Source organism: Aptenodytes patagonicus, chromosome W, assembly GCF_965638725.1.
Source record: "Aptenodytes patagonicus chromosome W, bAptPat1.pri.cur, whole genome shotgun sequence".
Lineage (NCBI taxonomy): Eukaryota > Metazoa > Chordata > Aves > Sphenisciformes > Spheniscidae > Aptenodytes > Aptenodytes patagonicus.
The window spans coordinates 47,001,622-47,019,167 of record NC_134981.1 but is presented as its reverse complement, the minus strand read 5'-3'; the positions used below and the strand labels follow the sequence as shown (position 1 = coordinate 47,019,167).

The 17,546-nt window shown below is 43.9% G+C and overlaps 1 protein-coding gene across 1 annotated transcript in view; it reads right to left on the bottom strand.

The window, feature by feature from the left end:
- Nucleotides 1-17,546, bottom strand: part of LOC143171869 (microtubule-associated protein 1B-like) — a 130,353-nt gene that overhangs the window by 24,704 nt on the left and 88,103 nt on the right. The window contains exon 3 of the mRNA XM_076360987.1: nucleotides 2,782-2,864. Coding sequence (XP_076217102.1) covers nucleotides 2,782-2,864 — 83 coding nt within the window. The remainder of the gene's footprint in view (nucleotides 1-2,781; nucleotides 2,865-17,546) is intronic.

Sequence of the window (17,546 nt, the reverse complement as noted above, 5' to 3'; positions counted from 1 at the left end):
GCTATCCATGTATTAAAGTAAATGAGCAGAGTCCATCTGGAACAACTCCACATGTAGATATTGCATCCAAACTCCATCTCCATGGAGATGTCATAATCACCTCAGCTGTCCTAGCAAGCCATTCTTTCAAATTTTTATATTGATTGTTAAGCAATCAATTGTTCTAAACAATTCCCGCTCACGCCAGGGAGGCTGAGCCAGGAAGGCTTGACCTAAATCTCTGCTGAACAACTCATGTTTTCAGTACAAGTAGAAAAAAGCCACTGAAGAGTATCTATCTGAAAGAAGATCCCAACTCTACCACATCTTCATTGTTATTTTATTAAACAAGTGGCCTTGACTTTGAGCAGCAGAAAGTTCCTTTAATTAAATGCAGGACTAATGCTGGTCTGTCACTAATTGCACTAAATTATTATAAATTCAGCAATATCCTTGCTGGATCAAGTGTATTTATTTTTATTTCATACAAAAATATAGATAAGTGCAGCTGGCTGGCTGATGTGTGGCTGAAATCTTGTCTGGTTTAGTTGTATTAAAACCATAAAAGTACTGGCTTCCTCTTCTATGTTTTCTCTCATTGCTGGCAGCAGTTCTTGGCAATCTGCCAACTTATGTATAAACTCACCAGGTTTTCCAACAGCAAAATTATTTCCTGACTTGTGAATCACTGATATGCAACTGTCACATAATTCCCCTTCAACCTATTTTATTAATTGATGGTGAAATAGGTTCTGCAGAACTAGAAAACTATGGCAGGAAAAAAAAAGTAAATAAATGCTTGCAGATTACAGAGCATAATGTATGATACACATGAAAGAACTTCGAGAGACACATAAATTCTGTGTCTGGGTATAATCAAGGCTTCCTGAGGGACTACCAGAATTTTGTCTGCTGATTTCAAGACCACTACACAAATATTGCAGGGTGATGATTCTGTTCAGCTTTACTCTTGGTTGAAGTCCCAAATTGTTTGAAGAAAGTGAACAGCAAGACTTAGCCTCAGTCAAAACAGAGTTAAAGACGGAGTGTGAACTGAGACAGGAGCATAAGCAGATCAACAGTTTCCAAGACTTACAGTACAGACGCAGGAGTGTTAGAGCAATGGAGTGGGATCTTCTTAAGAGGGAAGCTCATGGGGTTTTCAGAAACTTGTTTTCTTTGGGCAGCTGTGGTCTCTCTCCCTTTGGGCTTCTCTCTTTTGGGAGGTATTTGGCAGCGGACAGAACACGATAGGAGCTTTGGGCAGAACTATGCTCAGACTACCACCAGTATGGATATTACCAACCAGATTAGCAGGAATTTGTTTTAATATCTTTTGCCTTTGTTTTTCCTGAACTGATAGATTCAATTTCCTCTTCTGGTGAAAGTCAGAGCTCCATGGTATATCACTGTCTCCCCAGATGCAACCTGGAAATCTCTTGATATGTAGAACTAAGTTTTCTATTTGCCATAAAGAGCAAAGCATGTCTATTCCAACCTCCAGTTTAATTCTTCTGCCTCTTTCTTATCATCTTTTTCTGGCTTTTGTCCAGTGAGAGTCTTGCTTAGCCAGCCAAGGTAAATCTCAGTTTTTAACTTCTGGCTGTGACCAGTCTGGCAAGATGAAAGCAAAGAAAAGATTGCCTCTCACAGTCTAGCAAGAGGAAATTAACAGTAACCTAGCCAAACATCTTCCAGAGCCAAAGGAGTAAAGCCAGGGGTCAGAAGGCATTAATCGGCCTCAGACCATGTTCTTCCGTGTGGTCATCCATCAAAGGAATGACGAGCAACAGTGACAGAAGCAGCATTTCCCTACTTTTGGCAGTTCCTTCAGCTCTTCCCCTCCCCCATCCTTTATAGCTTTTTACTCTGAAAGCCTGAGTGTATTAAACCCTAAGAGCTGCTACCCAGCTGACACCCTGTTCCTTACCAAGTACCTCTAACGCAATGTAAGAGATTTTCACACATAATTTTTTAGTGCATGAGCTGCAATTAACTAAGGTTGGTTACTTTTTTAAACTTTTAAAACTTCAGAAATTTCATTTGTTTTGGTGTGTTTCCTCCTGCTTGTGTTTAATATCACTTAAGGTTGTTAACAAAATAGATTTTTCACAAAGTACTGCAAGCAGAGCCACTTCATTTCCCAAAAGAACTTGTACTATGTCAGTGCTTCCCAGCACTGACTAGCAATGTAATTATCCCTATTTTTTACAACCTTCAGTCTCACTAGCTAAATTTGTCAATTTTGTCTTTGAGTTACATGCTCAGTTCTTTGACTCGACTCTAGCGAGTTCATGAGGAATTGACAGTCCTCTTCCGGAGTACTCTCCAGAGTCCATTGATCATGTCACGTGCTTTTTGAAGGACAGATCACATAGATCAACCTAGAGTCACCACCACATAGATGGTAATTCTTCTCGAAGACCTAAATTTATCTCAGGGCACCTGGTTTCTTTTCAGGCACTTTTTCGTATGTAAATTAGGCATCCAGAGCTACCAAACAATGGAGGAGCAGAAGAAAAGCAGATGCAGTTTCACCACAGCTGCTTTCACTTCATCAAGAAGGGAATTTGGTGTGTTATGAGGAAATGAGTGCTGGGATAAGTGGTGTGTTTCTGTCCTATGCCTTTGACGCTTTATCAGGAGCCTGGGAAACCAGGAAGAAAATCAAGGGATGGCTGATGTTTTTGATTATATTTGCTCCTAACATGTCCTTTCGTCCACAGTTAGGAGCTGCTCTCAACCTGTCCACTTAATGGAGCTTTTATGACACATCCAGTGAAGTATTTCTGACTGACTTACCTCAGTACTAACTGCTTCATCTGAGGGATTGATCAGGACTACAGTTTCTAAGACATCACTTCTGTGGTGAAGAATCTTCTGACCTGCAAGCACAGAGAGAAAAAAAAAAAAAGACAAGACATTAAATTCAACCAGCATGGTTTAAACCAGTGCTTTCCCTGAGCTAGTTATACGTTCCACTGTGTGACAACCCTCTGGTTACCCAGGGCAGTGCACACCAGCCACAGCAACTACTGTGCTGGCTCATGTCTTCAGAAATACCCATGGCATGTGGTCCTATGGGCCAGAAACACCACTCCAGAAAATTCAAGGTAATGAAAACAAACTGGCAACAGTGCTGGGGCTTGTCCCTTCCCCCTGGCAGGAGGAGTCCCTGTTACTCACCTTGGTCTTACTGAGCTGGTGTGGATCAGGGACTGGAGTAACCGTCACCAGCTGAGCATCTGGCCCTGGATGGACGTATCTACACCACAGATACAGCTGAGGTTATACAGTCCTGTAACATGCCTAGGTGGTTTTAAATGAGCTTTTCCAGGAACTATTGGTGGCTTAGCCGCAGCAGGAGGAAAGTCAGCATGGGCTGCAAATTTCCCTTGCAAGAAGCAAAGTGAATACTTGGGCCATATGCCGGTGCTGCCCATCATGGCTAACAAGCACAATTTGTGAGACAAGCAAAGGAGCCCAGGGATGTCCCCGCTCCCCACCACCACCAGCACCGTCCTGCACAGCGCACACATGTTCCCCGTCACACACTGTGGGAGTGCTCTCAAGCCAGGCACCACCCCACGCAGACCACAGGTCCACAGCCGCATCAAACGAACCAGGTGAAAGCTGGGACCCACCCTGCCAAAACTCCCTGTTCAGCCTTCTACTAATATTGATTAACACTGGGACACTGTGAGAAATTCCCTATTGGGATGGTCGAACACCTGCCATGCTGCCCTGCTTTATCTTTCTCCTGCTTAGAAAAACTATAGCAAGCAATGTTAGGCAACAAGATTGAACAGACGTACAAAATACAGCTAGCTCCTGAATGAATAACGTCTGGGCAATTTTGGAGCAGCCTCACAGTCCATTAGCTTTCAAACTTAGTAGTTAGTCTGTTCTCTGTATTTAATAGTGATCTGACTGGGAGTGGATGCTAGAAAAACACAACAGGACTCTTGATTTTTTTTTTCTTATGGTAATTAGCAAGTTCTTATCAGCGTCTCTTTCGGTAAGAACTGCAGTAAGATTAATTAGCAGCTGTATTGCCATTCAGAAATCCAGACTGGTAATTAGTCCAAAAACCAGAAGAGCTGTCCCTTCCGAGCAAACTGCAACATTAGTCAATTAAAATAATTAATTATACTTAAAAGGAAGTACGAGGAACACAGAACAAGTCACCTATTTGCCAACTTCGAAAAATTCCCCTGTAAAGAGATGAGAACGAGAATGGCAATGGTGAAAAGAGCTCTGCATTCCTGAAAACACAAGAGTGGCATGGAGGCAGTCTGGGAGGGTGGGTAGCCAGCCTTTCCCATACTGCCCTGGCCTCAGGGCAGGCTCGCTGCTGCCCCAGGCCCTTCTCTCGGCAGGCCCTCCCCCAGGCAGCGGGCTGCAGGAAGCATAAGAGCTTTTAATCACATGATAAAAAGTGAAGGAGAAGGAAAAAAAGAATGTTCTCAGGTAAAATGAGACATGGGGTTGTAGTTTACTCTCTTGTGCATGAAAATGCCTAGAGACTTGTAGATAATAATCTAATTCATTTAAGAAACCTAGTTTTCTTAACACATATTCTTTTTGCTGTACTTACTTGAAAGAAGGAGACAGACTGTATATTATGAAAGGGGAGGAGGGCAAGTCTCCCTCTGCAGCATTCAGTTCTGGCATTACCCTTTGTAATTCAATTTAATAGCTCTGCTTCCTTGCCTAACAGGAATGCATATATAAGACTACATTCAATAAAACATCCAGATGGCTGTCACCACAGACTCCTTCAGAACATGCCCTGTGATCTGATATTTTAGTTATTCTGCGGGTTTCCCTCAAATGAAGACATTAGGCAGAGTTTACTGAACGTAGTCTTTAGCATTGGGAAGGAAACAAAAGAAGTTATCACCCTTCAGTTGCCACAGAAATTTCTCGCTTAATAGTTGGTGACACAGAACACACACTTTTCTTCAGGCCAGTCTAAGCCTCATATATGATTAGATATTAACACATTAAACACAGATAGAAAAGAAATGCAATTATCCACATGCAAAGCTAGACAAAGATGCATAGTGTCCACCTGACTCAAAGCATCAACTTTGGACTTTACTGAAGCTGCTCCAAGTTGTGTATCATCTGTGTAGCTGGGAGGATGTGCCAAAAGACAAGCCGTCAGGGAAGAAGACCAGCCTGGCTGAACAGAGAGCTTTGGCTGGAACTCAGGAAAAAAAGGAGAGTTTATGACCTTTGGAAGAAGGGGCAGGCAACTCAGGAGGACTACAAGGATGTCGTGAGGTTATGCAGGGAGAAAATTAGAAGGGCCAAAGCCCAACTAGAACTTAATCTGGCTACTGCCGTTAAAGACAATAAAAAATGTTTCTATAAATACATTAGCAACAAAAGGAGGGCTAAGGAGAATCTCCATCCTTTATTGGATGCGGGGGGAAACATAGTGACAAAGGATGAGGAAAAGGCTGAGGTGCTTAATGCCTTCTTTGCCTCAGTTTTAATAGAAAGACCAGTTTTTCTTGGGGTACCCAGCCCCCTGAGCTGGAAGACAGAGACGGGGAGCAGAATGAAGCCCCCATAATCCAAGGGGAAATGGTTAGCGACCTGCTACACCACTTAGACACACACACAAGTCTATGGGGCCAGATGGGGTCCACCCAAGGGCGCTGAGGGAGCTGGCGGAAGTGCTCACCAAGCCACTTTCAATCCTTTGTCAGCAGTCCTGGCTAACCGGGGAGGTCCCAGTTGACTGGAGGTTAGCAAATGTGATGCCCATCTACAAGAAGGGCCGGAAGGAGGATCCGGGGAACTACAGGCCTGTCAGTCTGACCTCGGTGCCGGGGAAGGTTATGGAGCAGATCATCTTGAGTGCCATCACGTGGCACGTACAGGACAATCAGGTGATCAGGCCCAGTCAGCATGGGTGACAAGTCCTGCTTGACTAACCTGATCTCCTTCTATGACAAGGTGACCAGCTTAGTGGATGAGGGAAAGGCTGTGGATGTGGTCTACCTGGACTTCAGCAAGGCCTTTGACACCGTCTCCCACAGCATTCTCCTAGAGAAGCTGGCGGCTCATGGCTTGGATGGGCGTACTGTTCGCTGGGTCAAAAACTGGCTGGACGGCCGGGCCCAGAGAGTTGTGGTGAATGGAGTTCAATCCAGTTGGCGGCCGGTCACGAGCGGTGTTCCCCAGGGCTCAGTTTTGGGGCCGGCCTTGTTCAATATCTTTATCAATGATCTGTACGAGGGGATCGAGTGCACCCTCAGTAAGTTTGCAGACGACACCAAGTTGGGCGGGAGTGTTGATCTGCTCGAGGGTAGGAAGGCTCTGCAGAGGGACCTGGACAGGCTGGATGGATGGGCCGAGGCCAACTGTATGAGATTCAACAAGGCCAAGTGCCGGGTCCTGCACTCAGGTCACAACAACCCCATGCAACGCTACAGGCTTGGGGAAGAGTGGCTGGAAAGCTGCCTGTCGGAAAAGGACCTGGGGGTGCTGGTTGACAGCCGGCTGAACATGAGCCGGCAGCGTGCCCAGGCGGCCAAGAAGGCCAACGGCATCCTGGCCTGTATCAGAAATAGTGTGGCCAGCAGGAGTAGGGAAGTGATTGTCCCTTTGTACTCGGCCCTGGTGAGGCCCCACCTTGACTACTGTGTTCAGTTTTGGGCCCCTCACTACAAGAAGGACGTCGAGGTGCTGGACCGTGTCCAGAGAAGAGCAACGAAGCTGGTGAAGGGTCTGGAGAACAAGTCTTATGAGGAGCGGCTGAGGGAACTGGGGTTGTTTAGCCTGGAGAAAAGGAGGCTGAGGGGAGACCTCATCGCTCTCTACAACTACCTGAAAGGAGGTTGTAGCGAGGTGGGTGTCGGTCTCTTCTCCCAAGTAACAAGCGATAGGACGAGAGGAAACGGCCTCAAGTTGCGCCAGGGGAGGTTTAGTTTGGATATTAGGAAGAATTTCTTCACTGAAATGGTTGTCAAGCATTGGAACAGGCTGCCCAGGGAAGTGGTTGAGTCCCCATCCCTGGAAGTATTTAAAAGACGTGTAGATGTGGTGCTTTGGGACATGGTTTAGTGGCGGACTTGCAGTGCTAGGTTAACGGTTGGACTCGATGATCTTAGAGATCTTTTCCAACCTTAATGATTCTATGATTCTATGATTCTATGATTTGACCTATGGAGTTGCAACTCTCGCTGACCAGCACTGATGGTGGTTACTTACATCCTATGCTCCCGTGGGCTAGATGCCCAGCTCCAGTGGTTGCATGGTTTCATGCAACTTGAGATTGATTTCCAGAGGCAAGTGTAGCAGTCTGCACCATGTACACGTGCCTGTTTAGAGCTGCATGTGTGACTGCCTCCCTCTTCGACTCCTTGGCATCAACAAGTGTTACTGCTTATCTTACAGTGTGGGGACCCAGCAGTGGTAGGGTGTGATTTACTACGAGGGCTCCCATCCCATGTAAAACTTCAGAAGGGTCTCTACTTGCTGGTATCTGTAACATGGTCTTATGTCAACTGCTTGAGAAACAAAAGAAATCCTCATTTATTAAAACTGTTGACAATTTTGTAAGAGCAACACAGGCTTACTGCTCAGGTTGATACTCAGATGCTCAGCTGCAATGAAGGACAGTCTCCCACGGGAAGAGTTTTTATCAAACAGAAATGAAGTATCACAGTGTGGGAGCAGAAAGCAGCAACAGCATTTCACAATCTGGCAAGAGACTGAGACTTAATAAACTACAGATGAAGTGGGAGAATCTGAGACTTGTGTAGAAGATCTGGGGTTGCTTTAAATTAACTCTACCAGATTTTTACAGCATATCCCTACACATTGGACAGAACATTTTTGTGACGTGTCAGAGGAAGAAAGGAAGAAACTTCCAGGTTGCACAAAAGTGGTTGGGTAGCTAGATTTTACCCACTTCTAGTTTCTGGAAAGTAGGTCAAAGTCCTATCTAAAGACTTCTGGAAATAAATATTTATCCTGTTTGGAAGAAAACTAAGTATCTGCTCATCCTCGATTTTATTAGTTAAAGCTTCAAGTTAAAAACAGATATGAATAAAGAGTATGATTCAGAATCAGTCCAATAGAGAGAAGAAGTAAACACCATGTGATAGTTGCTTAAAGGGTGATTTCCACATGCATCATCCTAGTTCCCAAGGCCATAGAATCCCATTGCTCACCTACTTGGCCAAATATTGATGACATTTATGGTAGAATTATTGAGACCGGGATGGTGTCAGTAACATTTTCTAGAGAAGTGACTGAACAGGTTTCTAACTTACACAGTTGATCTTTTCAGGCCAGTCAAGCAGCATGATCATGGGGCCCACTTTTTATGGTGATTATGTTGCAGTTAATTTTGTGGAAAAACAAAATGTAAATGAATAGCAAGGGAAAGAAAGCCCTGCTTCAAGTCTTGTTTAACCAAGGATCCCTACTGACACACTTCTCCTTACCGGGTATGCTTGTGCAACACCAGCCCATGGGGATGTATGCTGTAGGCAACAAGTTACTCAACAGAGGGGTTCCCATCAGCCCTTCCCGCCACCCTGGATGGACACCAGTGCTCACTCGCTCCCCATCAATGCCATTCCCACACAAATTAAATTCAGAATAACCTATCTGCAGAGGAAGCAGATGATGTGGTGTGATGTGATGATTCTGGCAGAAAGGGTGAAGGGAGAATACCTTCTCTCTGAAGACTGAAGGGGAAATTCAAACAACCTGCATGGTTTTCTAATGGATGACTAGCATTGGCCCTAATAGCACAGCTGAGCTCTGAGGATGAATTTTCCACATAAACATGCAGTTTACACATTTCAGAAATCCTGTCTGCTTCAGAGATCTCAATCCTTCTTTGCAAATGGGCCAGTCTAGGTGACTTGTCTAGGTCTCTACCAGACTGCCCTTCTTCCTCGAGGCTGCATCTCAGGATCTGAGAGGTAAGAATACATGTCCCTTTAAGGCAGATTAGATCATAATTGTCTATTATGGGGCTTTAGTGGGGGGTTTTTTGGTGGTGGTTTTTTTAGATTAGACCATTGTCTGAGATAACCTGCTGAGGCAAATGAGAACTTACATAAACAGCTAGGAGAGTGCTGAGGGCTCTGTATATTTTTGAGTTCAATTCTTTTGTTTCAACATGGTGCCATATTGAAGCCATAAAAATAAATGCACTGCAATGGGGGAATACTCCAGTATAGGAATCGTCATTACATATGGTAGCCCTCCATGGTATCTCATACCAGATGGAGTTGCCTGAACAATGGTGTGTGATCAACAAATGGTTGAGCAGTGTTCTCTCTTAATTTTCAATTTTTTCCTCTTCCTTTCATAGCCCTAATGATGGGCATCCAAATTTTGTATAGCTCTTATCAAGGACGCCCCCCGCCCCCCCCACTCCTCCCTCTCCCCACCCCAGCTTAACCTTGATGAAATGGTGTTGCTTCGAGCCTCCAATAAACTCTGGTAAGCATGAATTGCACTTTTTACTGGGACGTAACCTTAACTCTCAGTTGTATGGACCACACATAAATGCCACTGTCAACTCCTTCACTGTGGTTGTTGATTATTTTTTTTTTAATTTTTTTTTTCCAGAAACATGTTCCAAACATACCTATCCCAGAATCTCAAAGCCCTCCAACTCCAAGCCTTCAGGTTCAGTAAAGATGCTGTCGTTTTTCTGACTGGTGCCAAAGCCATTAGAACTTGTATGAATTGTCAATAGCTAACAGGAGAGCATAAGCACCAGCTCAGTAGCCAGGTAAATAAGCGAAGGCCTGTTCCACTGACCTCATTGCTCGTTTTTCGTGTTTCAGCCCTTTGCCACTCTGAAGGCTGTGCCCATTTAGGGGAAGCTGCCACGGGGTTTCTGTTCTGCTGCACCCAGAGGAGTGAAGATATCCAGCTGTGGCCCCCAATGCAAGCAATTGCACATGGCCTTGCCACTGCACACTTCCAGAGCATTACCAGTGGGGTGGGGGACAGCAGGCAGAAGGTTGGCTTTACCTGTGGTTGCCCTCTACAAATTACTTAATCCAGTGTCGGCTTCCACCTAAAACCCTGGGAAACTGCACAGTCTCCTAAATGGTGCTCTCAGGTAGGGCTTGCTTAGCTCCAAGTCTGGATGTGAAGAGACTTTTGTTAGGGGAATATCTGCAGCAACGGCATACATACACAAGCAGTCTCATACCTATCCCATCCTCCTCCTGGCAAGCATGCTAAACCCTTCCCCTTGTCAGGGGCACTGGTGCAGAGCTCACCCTGCTCCGCTCTGAACACAAGATGCATGCTGAATATGCATTTCTTAAACTGAGAGCATCCTTTAAGTTGCTGGGAAACAATGCAGATGTAAGAACATGAGTGGTTAGGTTTTAGTGAATTGTTGAAATAAAAGCAAAATGGCTTTTTGCCTCTGTTTTGTAACATGCGATGTCCCGGCACTGCTGTCGGGTCCCCGCTGCCAAACACTGCTGAGTTCTGGAATTCACCCAGTCCCCTTTTGGCTTCTGAAACATTTTGTGCAAGCACCTAGGATTCACTAAGGAAGACTGTGAGTTGTATGAGCAGTAAGTGTATGAAGGACAGAAATGCTTTTAAAAGACTGAAAAGTCAATAATGAAATGCATTAGGGGAGCATCAAAATGTCCATTCCCAACAGGCCTTTGTTTTTATTTTGGTGAGGGTTTGAAATGTGCTTGGCTTTCCAAAGGAAAGTTGGGGTCCTCCAGAATAAACTTCTAATCTCAGGCAGTTTATGGTTTTCCATCACTGCTTTCCTGATACAGCTGCAGTGGATTGCAAAGCATTTCACAGATGCCAAACCCCTGTGATTCAACCCTTTTGCCTGACAGTCTGCAGACAAATGTGTTCATTTTCAATAAAGGTCATAAGTTAAAGGGAAGCAGGAGAGCTATAAAATGAAAACGTATGCTATCTGAAACACTGTGACAGAAACAATGTAGAGCAGATACTGGTAATGCAATGTAAACATTGGATGCAAGCCCAGTAACAAAGCTAGAAAAGCAGCATTTCAGTTAGCACAACTCTGAAAGAAGAACTGGAACTATGGGAAAGAGTTTTAAGCTTGTCAGCCTCTGTTTTGCCCCACTGGTTTGAAATTGCAGCAGCAGGGGTTCTTGCTGAGAAAGGACATCTTTCATCTCCATGCTACCAGGGACAGTGAAAGGCATCACACACATATTTTTTTCCACGGACATTTTGAACAGTGAGGCAAATCAGAAGGGAAGGTGTAGCAAGGACCTTTGTGAAAGTAAGGGTGAAATGATGTGGGATAATAGGTACTGAGCTGGAAATGGGCTTGCAGGCCATTCTGTGCAGAGCCAGACCTGCTTTCATTTGCTGTTGCTTTGTGCTGGAGGGGCATTTCCCTGGGGAAATGTCACATGTATGTGTGTGTGTGTCTGACTATGGCCTTGCTTTTCTTATTCAGCTTTCCCAGGAGTAGCCCACAGATGACAGCTGAAAGCCCCTGGTGGAGATCCTGGTTAACAGCCCCAATTTTGATTGGGGATGCTCACTTGCCGAGTTTAGAGTTTATTTAAAGTTTGTTCTAGAAGTTCTTTGCTGCTTATTAAGGGTTAGGCACTATGATGTGAGTATTTGGACTCAGCTGCAAAAGTTCAGTGTAGAATTATTAATTGTCCTGGGTTTGTAGAAAAATATTGGTAAATTTTCAATTTTATCTCTCCAAATGAATGGCAATTGTGTCTGCTGTGTTTCAGTTGGGATTAGTGACACTTTGTGCTTTCATCCAAAATAAATCTGAAATAGCTTCACTCTCTGGGTGCTTAAATGATTGCCCGATTTCAGTAGTGTCACTTATTGTTCATATTTTGAATGAAAACAGAGCCTCCCCCTTGAAGGGGAAATTCAAATTGTAACTGCTCAGCAGTGGTAGTTTGTGACCAAGGAATGATCTGGCACGGAGGGCAAGAAGGCCCAACTGCAGAAGGGGTTAAACTGGCTGGAAGCAGGGATGCCAGAGGCAGCAGGACTCCCTGCAAGGGAGTGAAGTTTCCCTTGGTGATGAGATAAGGAAGAGCTGCAGCATTGTCTTGTAGCCATCCTGGAATGGGAGCCTCAGGGGCCCAAGCTCAGGGGCCACCTTTGGGCAGCAGAGCTGGGCCGGGGGATGGACCCACTGGCCGGGCTGAGGTGCCCCATGCAACCGCTCACGGGATTGTGCTGGTGCAAGTGGATATAAGGCATCAGCTCGTGACGCATCTTTGCAGACTCCTTGTAGAACCGCTTATGGTGGTAGGACCCTGCCCGATGTAGTGTTCTTTTTTTTTTATATATATATATATATATATGTATTTAAGCACAAACGTGTGTTTAATTCTCCTCAAGGGTACCATAAAATTTCCCCAACACCCTCTTCTTATTTTTGCACATTTCTGCCTCTGAATTTGAGCTGGTGAGTGGTAAAGGTCAAAATGCCAGTGAGATTCAAACTGGTATTTGAGTTCATGTGTACGTCTGCTGAACCTTCCTTTATTTCTGCTTTTAGAATTAGCATTTGTGTATGTGTGCCAAGGCCAACTAATAAGTATCTAACAATTAATGTATGCATTTGAATGAATGAATACCTGCTTGCATGCAAAAATACATGCCTTGCATCAGTTTCACATACAGTTTTAGAGACGGGAGTTTAAAAACTCATGCTGGAAATAAAACTCTGGGTTTTGTGTTGATGATTATTTAAATGACCTCTTATTAGCAAATGTCCTCTTGTGTTGAGCAAGCAAATATCAGCTTTATTGAACAAAATTTCCTCTACAGATTTTGGCAATTAGAAAGTCATTAGAAAGCATAGACAGCAAAATTAAGTTAAAAAGCTCATTTAGCAGAATGGGAATATGAAAATTAAGGTGTAAATCATTAAAAAATGGGGAGAGGGAGGTTTGGTCAATTTTGAAAGTCCCTGATTCGTCACAAATGTTTTTGTGCTCACATTCTCCCTACAGTAAGCATGCAAAGTAATAGATAGAGGTTGGAAAAGACAGCATAGACAGTATCTAAGGCCGTTAAAAAAATGCATCTCGGAAGTGTCTAGTTAGGAAAAAGAAAAGGGGGAAGAGAGGAAAACAGCACTGAGAGAAAGTGAAAGATGGATTGAACAAAGTAAAAATCAAGCGTAGCAAGACAGAAGGAAGCAGCAGAGATGGGGAAGGTGGCATTTACAAACCCAAACCCCAAGGCTTTTCTGCAGGCAGAGGACATCTAGGAGGCTGCTGGAGTAGGGGAAGGTATCCCTGCACTCTATCACAGAGCTCACCTACATATTTATATGCAAGCAATGGACTCCGCTCCTCTCCTGTTGTTAAGCGATGAGCAGGGGGCCCGGCTCCCACCGCTCATCCAAAATCCACGCAGGCCTGTGCGGGTATTGTGTCCCCTGTAGTCTTTCGGACCTTGGTATTTTTTCCCACCCTGGCTTTTAAAGGTGGGGTTTTTTTGGCATGGAAGAATACCTTGGGGAAAGAATAGTGTCAAGGGCAGGACATCCTTAATTGCTTATCGCTAACACAAAAAAAAGGAAGCAACATGTTTGTGGCCTCATAACTTGTGGGACCCTTGTGAAGCCAAAAGGGTGCTATGGAGTATAAATTAGCAGTCAAAAATATAGATGGGGCCAATTCTGAAATGTAATAATAATCATATGGGGCCTGAATTATTCAGCTGTATGTTTTGCCTTCAAAAATCATAGCAAAGCATCATGTTTGCTTACAAAAACCCTAAAGCTATGAGAGCAGGAATGGAGAGCTGAGATATGATGTGCTCTTGAAGTCAATTCACTTTCGCTGCCGATCAGTCCATGTGATTGGAAGCAAGCCTGGGCTACGGCATTTGTCGTTTGCAGGGCTGGGAGACCCTAATATGTCTATGACTCTTCCTGCTCATAAAAATTCCCCAATAAGATGATGACTGTTTCGCACCTGAGCTGACATTCAAACACAACCCTTTTGCAACTTTAAGCATTTTTTCTTTTTCATTGTAAAGAACTTTAAAGTATCATTTCTCTTTCAGAAGACATGACTGCCATGTTATGCCAGTCACCTGCTGGGTGGCATTAGCAGATGGCACAGCTTGCAAGGCTTTATAAGGAAACTTCCCACAAGCTATGAATAGACAGTGAATTCTGCAGCTGGAAATGTTCATCGCTCTGCACTTGCAAATCGCTCCAATGCCCAGAGCCCCCTAACTGCCTGTGTCTTGTGGAAGAATTTCTGGACACTGAGGGGAGAAAAATCCTAAATGAACCATAAAACATCCATTCCTAGAGTTCTTTCTTTAACTCTGAGAAGACATTTTTAACAGACAAATACAATCGCTGAGGAAGACATTTTTCCCAACTGAGCAATGTTGTGTTTGAGAAGCAGGAATGTGCAACCATTTTCCTCGATGTTTCTGGGTATACATGGCAGGAAAGGCCTGGTGTATTTTAATTCCTACTCAGGACAATACCCTGTTTATTGGTATCCACACATAGTCACATCTTAAAAGCTTTAGTTTCCACTGCCTTTACATCCATGGTAAGCAAGAGCTGGATGACTGAAAAATATTACCAGCTAAGGATTTCATATATGTGAGTATATAGGGGGCTTGGAGGAGAGGTGGGAGAAGAAGAGAGGAGGGATTTTACACTCTGTTTCTATGCATCCATGCACTAAAGGTCAAGGCGTGCGCAAGTCAGACACTCTTTTACATTTAATTATTTCGGTAAAAGAAAAAATATCTTTAGCAATAATGGAAGTAATAAATAGCCAGAGGCACACAACAGAGATCTTTATCACTGAACAAGATGTCAGATGGAGCACAGTCTTTGAGCTGCTAAAAATTTGAAAGACAGTACTGGGGTTTGTCAGCCACTATGCTGGAAAGCAATAACTGATCAAGAATCATCTGAACTACATCTGTTTCAGATGTACCATGCCTGATGAAGGTTATTGGAAGGTTATCATATACCTTGCACATCATCCATTTAAAGTAAACAATAGTGAAATAACCCTGCATTGGGTCTGGCTGGGATGGAGTTAACTTTCCCCATAGCAGCCCTCATAGTGCTGTGCTTTGCATTCATAGCTAGAAAGGTGTTGATAACACACCAGTGTTTTGGCTACTGCTGAGCAGTGCTCCCGCAGCATCAAGGCTGTCTCTCCAACACCCCTGCCCCAAAGGCCAGTAGGCTGGGGGTGGGCAAGAGGTTGGGAGGGAGCAGAGCCAGGGCAGCTGACCCCAACTGACCAAAGGGATATTCCATACCATATGACATCTGCTCTGCAATAAAAGCTAAGAGAAAGGAGGAGGAGGGGGGGCATTCGTTATTAAGGCATTTGTCTTCTGGAGCAACCACTACGTGTACCAAGGCCCTACTTCCCAGGAAGTGGCTGGACATCGCCTGCTGATGGGAAGTAGAGAATAAATCTTTTTTTTTTGTTTCCTTTGCTTCCACATGCGGCCTTTGCTTTTCTTTATTAAACTGCCTTTATCTCGACCCATGTGTTTTTTTCATCTTATTTTCTCCCCCCGTCCCGCTGAGGAGGGGAGTGATAGAGCAGCTTGGTGGGCACCTGGCGGCCAGCCAAGGTCAACCCACCACAAACCCTTACATTTTAAATAACTTCAAACTGCTCATTGATTCACCTTCTTTTTCTAGTGAGGATTTCAAATTTGGCCTCCAAAAAGGATGTGTTAACCTTGTGTTCAGCATGGTTGTTCATAGGGGTATTCGGAGTTCTGGATGACTGGTCATCTGATGGTTGCTATTTCTTATACTAACTGAATAAATCTATTTTTCCTTGTTTTCAACACAAAGATCAATGGACATAAACTGTTAAATAAAGCTGTAATTGTGACCAGCCCTCAAACCTCCTCACTGTCAACCTGGAGGCGCTACATTGCAACAATGATTCCAGAGCAAGGAGAAAGGATCAAGATCCCCCTTTACAGCAGATTATCAATTATCTGAAGAAATCTTGCATAAATTATATGGAGCACTCCATCCTCTTCACCTTCTCCATTGAGACGGGGCCACCAGAGCACTTTTAGTTTCCTGCTGACCTAAACTGCAAGCTGGAGAAATAGGTAAGTTTACAGCATTAAGCAAGGTAGTGGGTTTTACACAGTTGCCAAAGCAAATTCTGAAGTCGTAAAAATTTGGAGTTCTCTATCTGTAAGTGAGAAGAAAATGATTTGCAGACTTGATGGAGAAATGGCTACATAATGTCCAGGCACTGGAGTATGAGAGCAGAACTTCAGAAAGCCCCTTCCAGGCACGCTCTGAAAGTCCTGCAGGTGATGCCAGGGTGTGCAAAGGCTAATCAGTCAGTCTTGTAACTAGCTGACATGATGGGGAGTGTATAACACAGGCATAACTTCATTTACGTCAGAGAAGATAGATTCACTGCCTCCAGGGCTCAATTCAACCCAACGACTTCTTAAATTTAAGCTGGGTGCAAGGAAGGAAAAATATTTTTTTCCAGCAAGAACTCATATATATGTATGAATATCAGAGTACTTTACACATTTCTGGGTGAAAATAAAATCCATACCTGCTAGGATGCTGAGTTGGCATGACAGCTGTGAACAAAATGTCAGCTCTACTAACATTGCTGAGCCCTCTGACAGTGACAAAGATTTGGAAGAGTGACACTGACTGCAAAGTGTTACTGTTTTCCTTGTAATTAAACCTGTTTGCTCTGAACACAGTGTTCAGATTCATATCTAATATAACGTGCTTTTTATAGAGAATTATGTGTTGTCTCTGCAAGGTTGGGTTAATTTTTCTTGCATCTGATCCGCTGGAACACTGAACTGTGTTGTGACTCTGCAGGAAGTGTAAATCCCTCTCCCTACATAAATGGAATTCATATTCAAGTTTCATACAGTTCAGCTGCAGCCCGGTGATAGTTAAATGTTTTTCCTACTCACATCTGACTTGCAACAATTTATTAACTACAAGTCCTGAGAGGCAATGTCCTGCAGCATACTGTATTTTAGGATTTTTAAGCTCACGTTTATTTAATGAAATAAGACTAGTTGCATATAATTTCATTTTAGTTCTTGGATAAGTCCTTATCTGTCAGATCTCATTTGGGTTTATACTTCCAGGTAATACCAGAGCCCTGAAAATAGAAGGCTAGACAGAAGATGATGATGTAGCCTGAACAGTAACTGCAAGATTCAGCTTCCAGTTACTGTACATGAACCCAGTCCACCAATCCTTGCTCAGGTCTCTTGAACAGCAGTGTGGGAAAGCAAGCCGAACCGTTTGCACTAATATTCATAGCTGGATTGATATATCTTCTGCCTCAAACTTTAATCTCTAATACTTGCAGAACTGAGCTGTGCCGGGAGCTGCTGCAAGAACTACCTCCGTCTCAAACAATCATAGGGGACTCCACAGCTCTGTGACCCATTCTCACTGAAATCTCCTGAAGTAAATTCAAGGCATTAAATCATGTTTTCACACACTCTGTTGATCAACACGCTAATTGTATCAGCTTTTCACACTAAATATTGATTTCTTG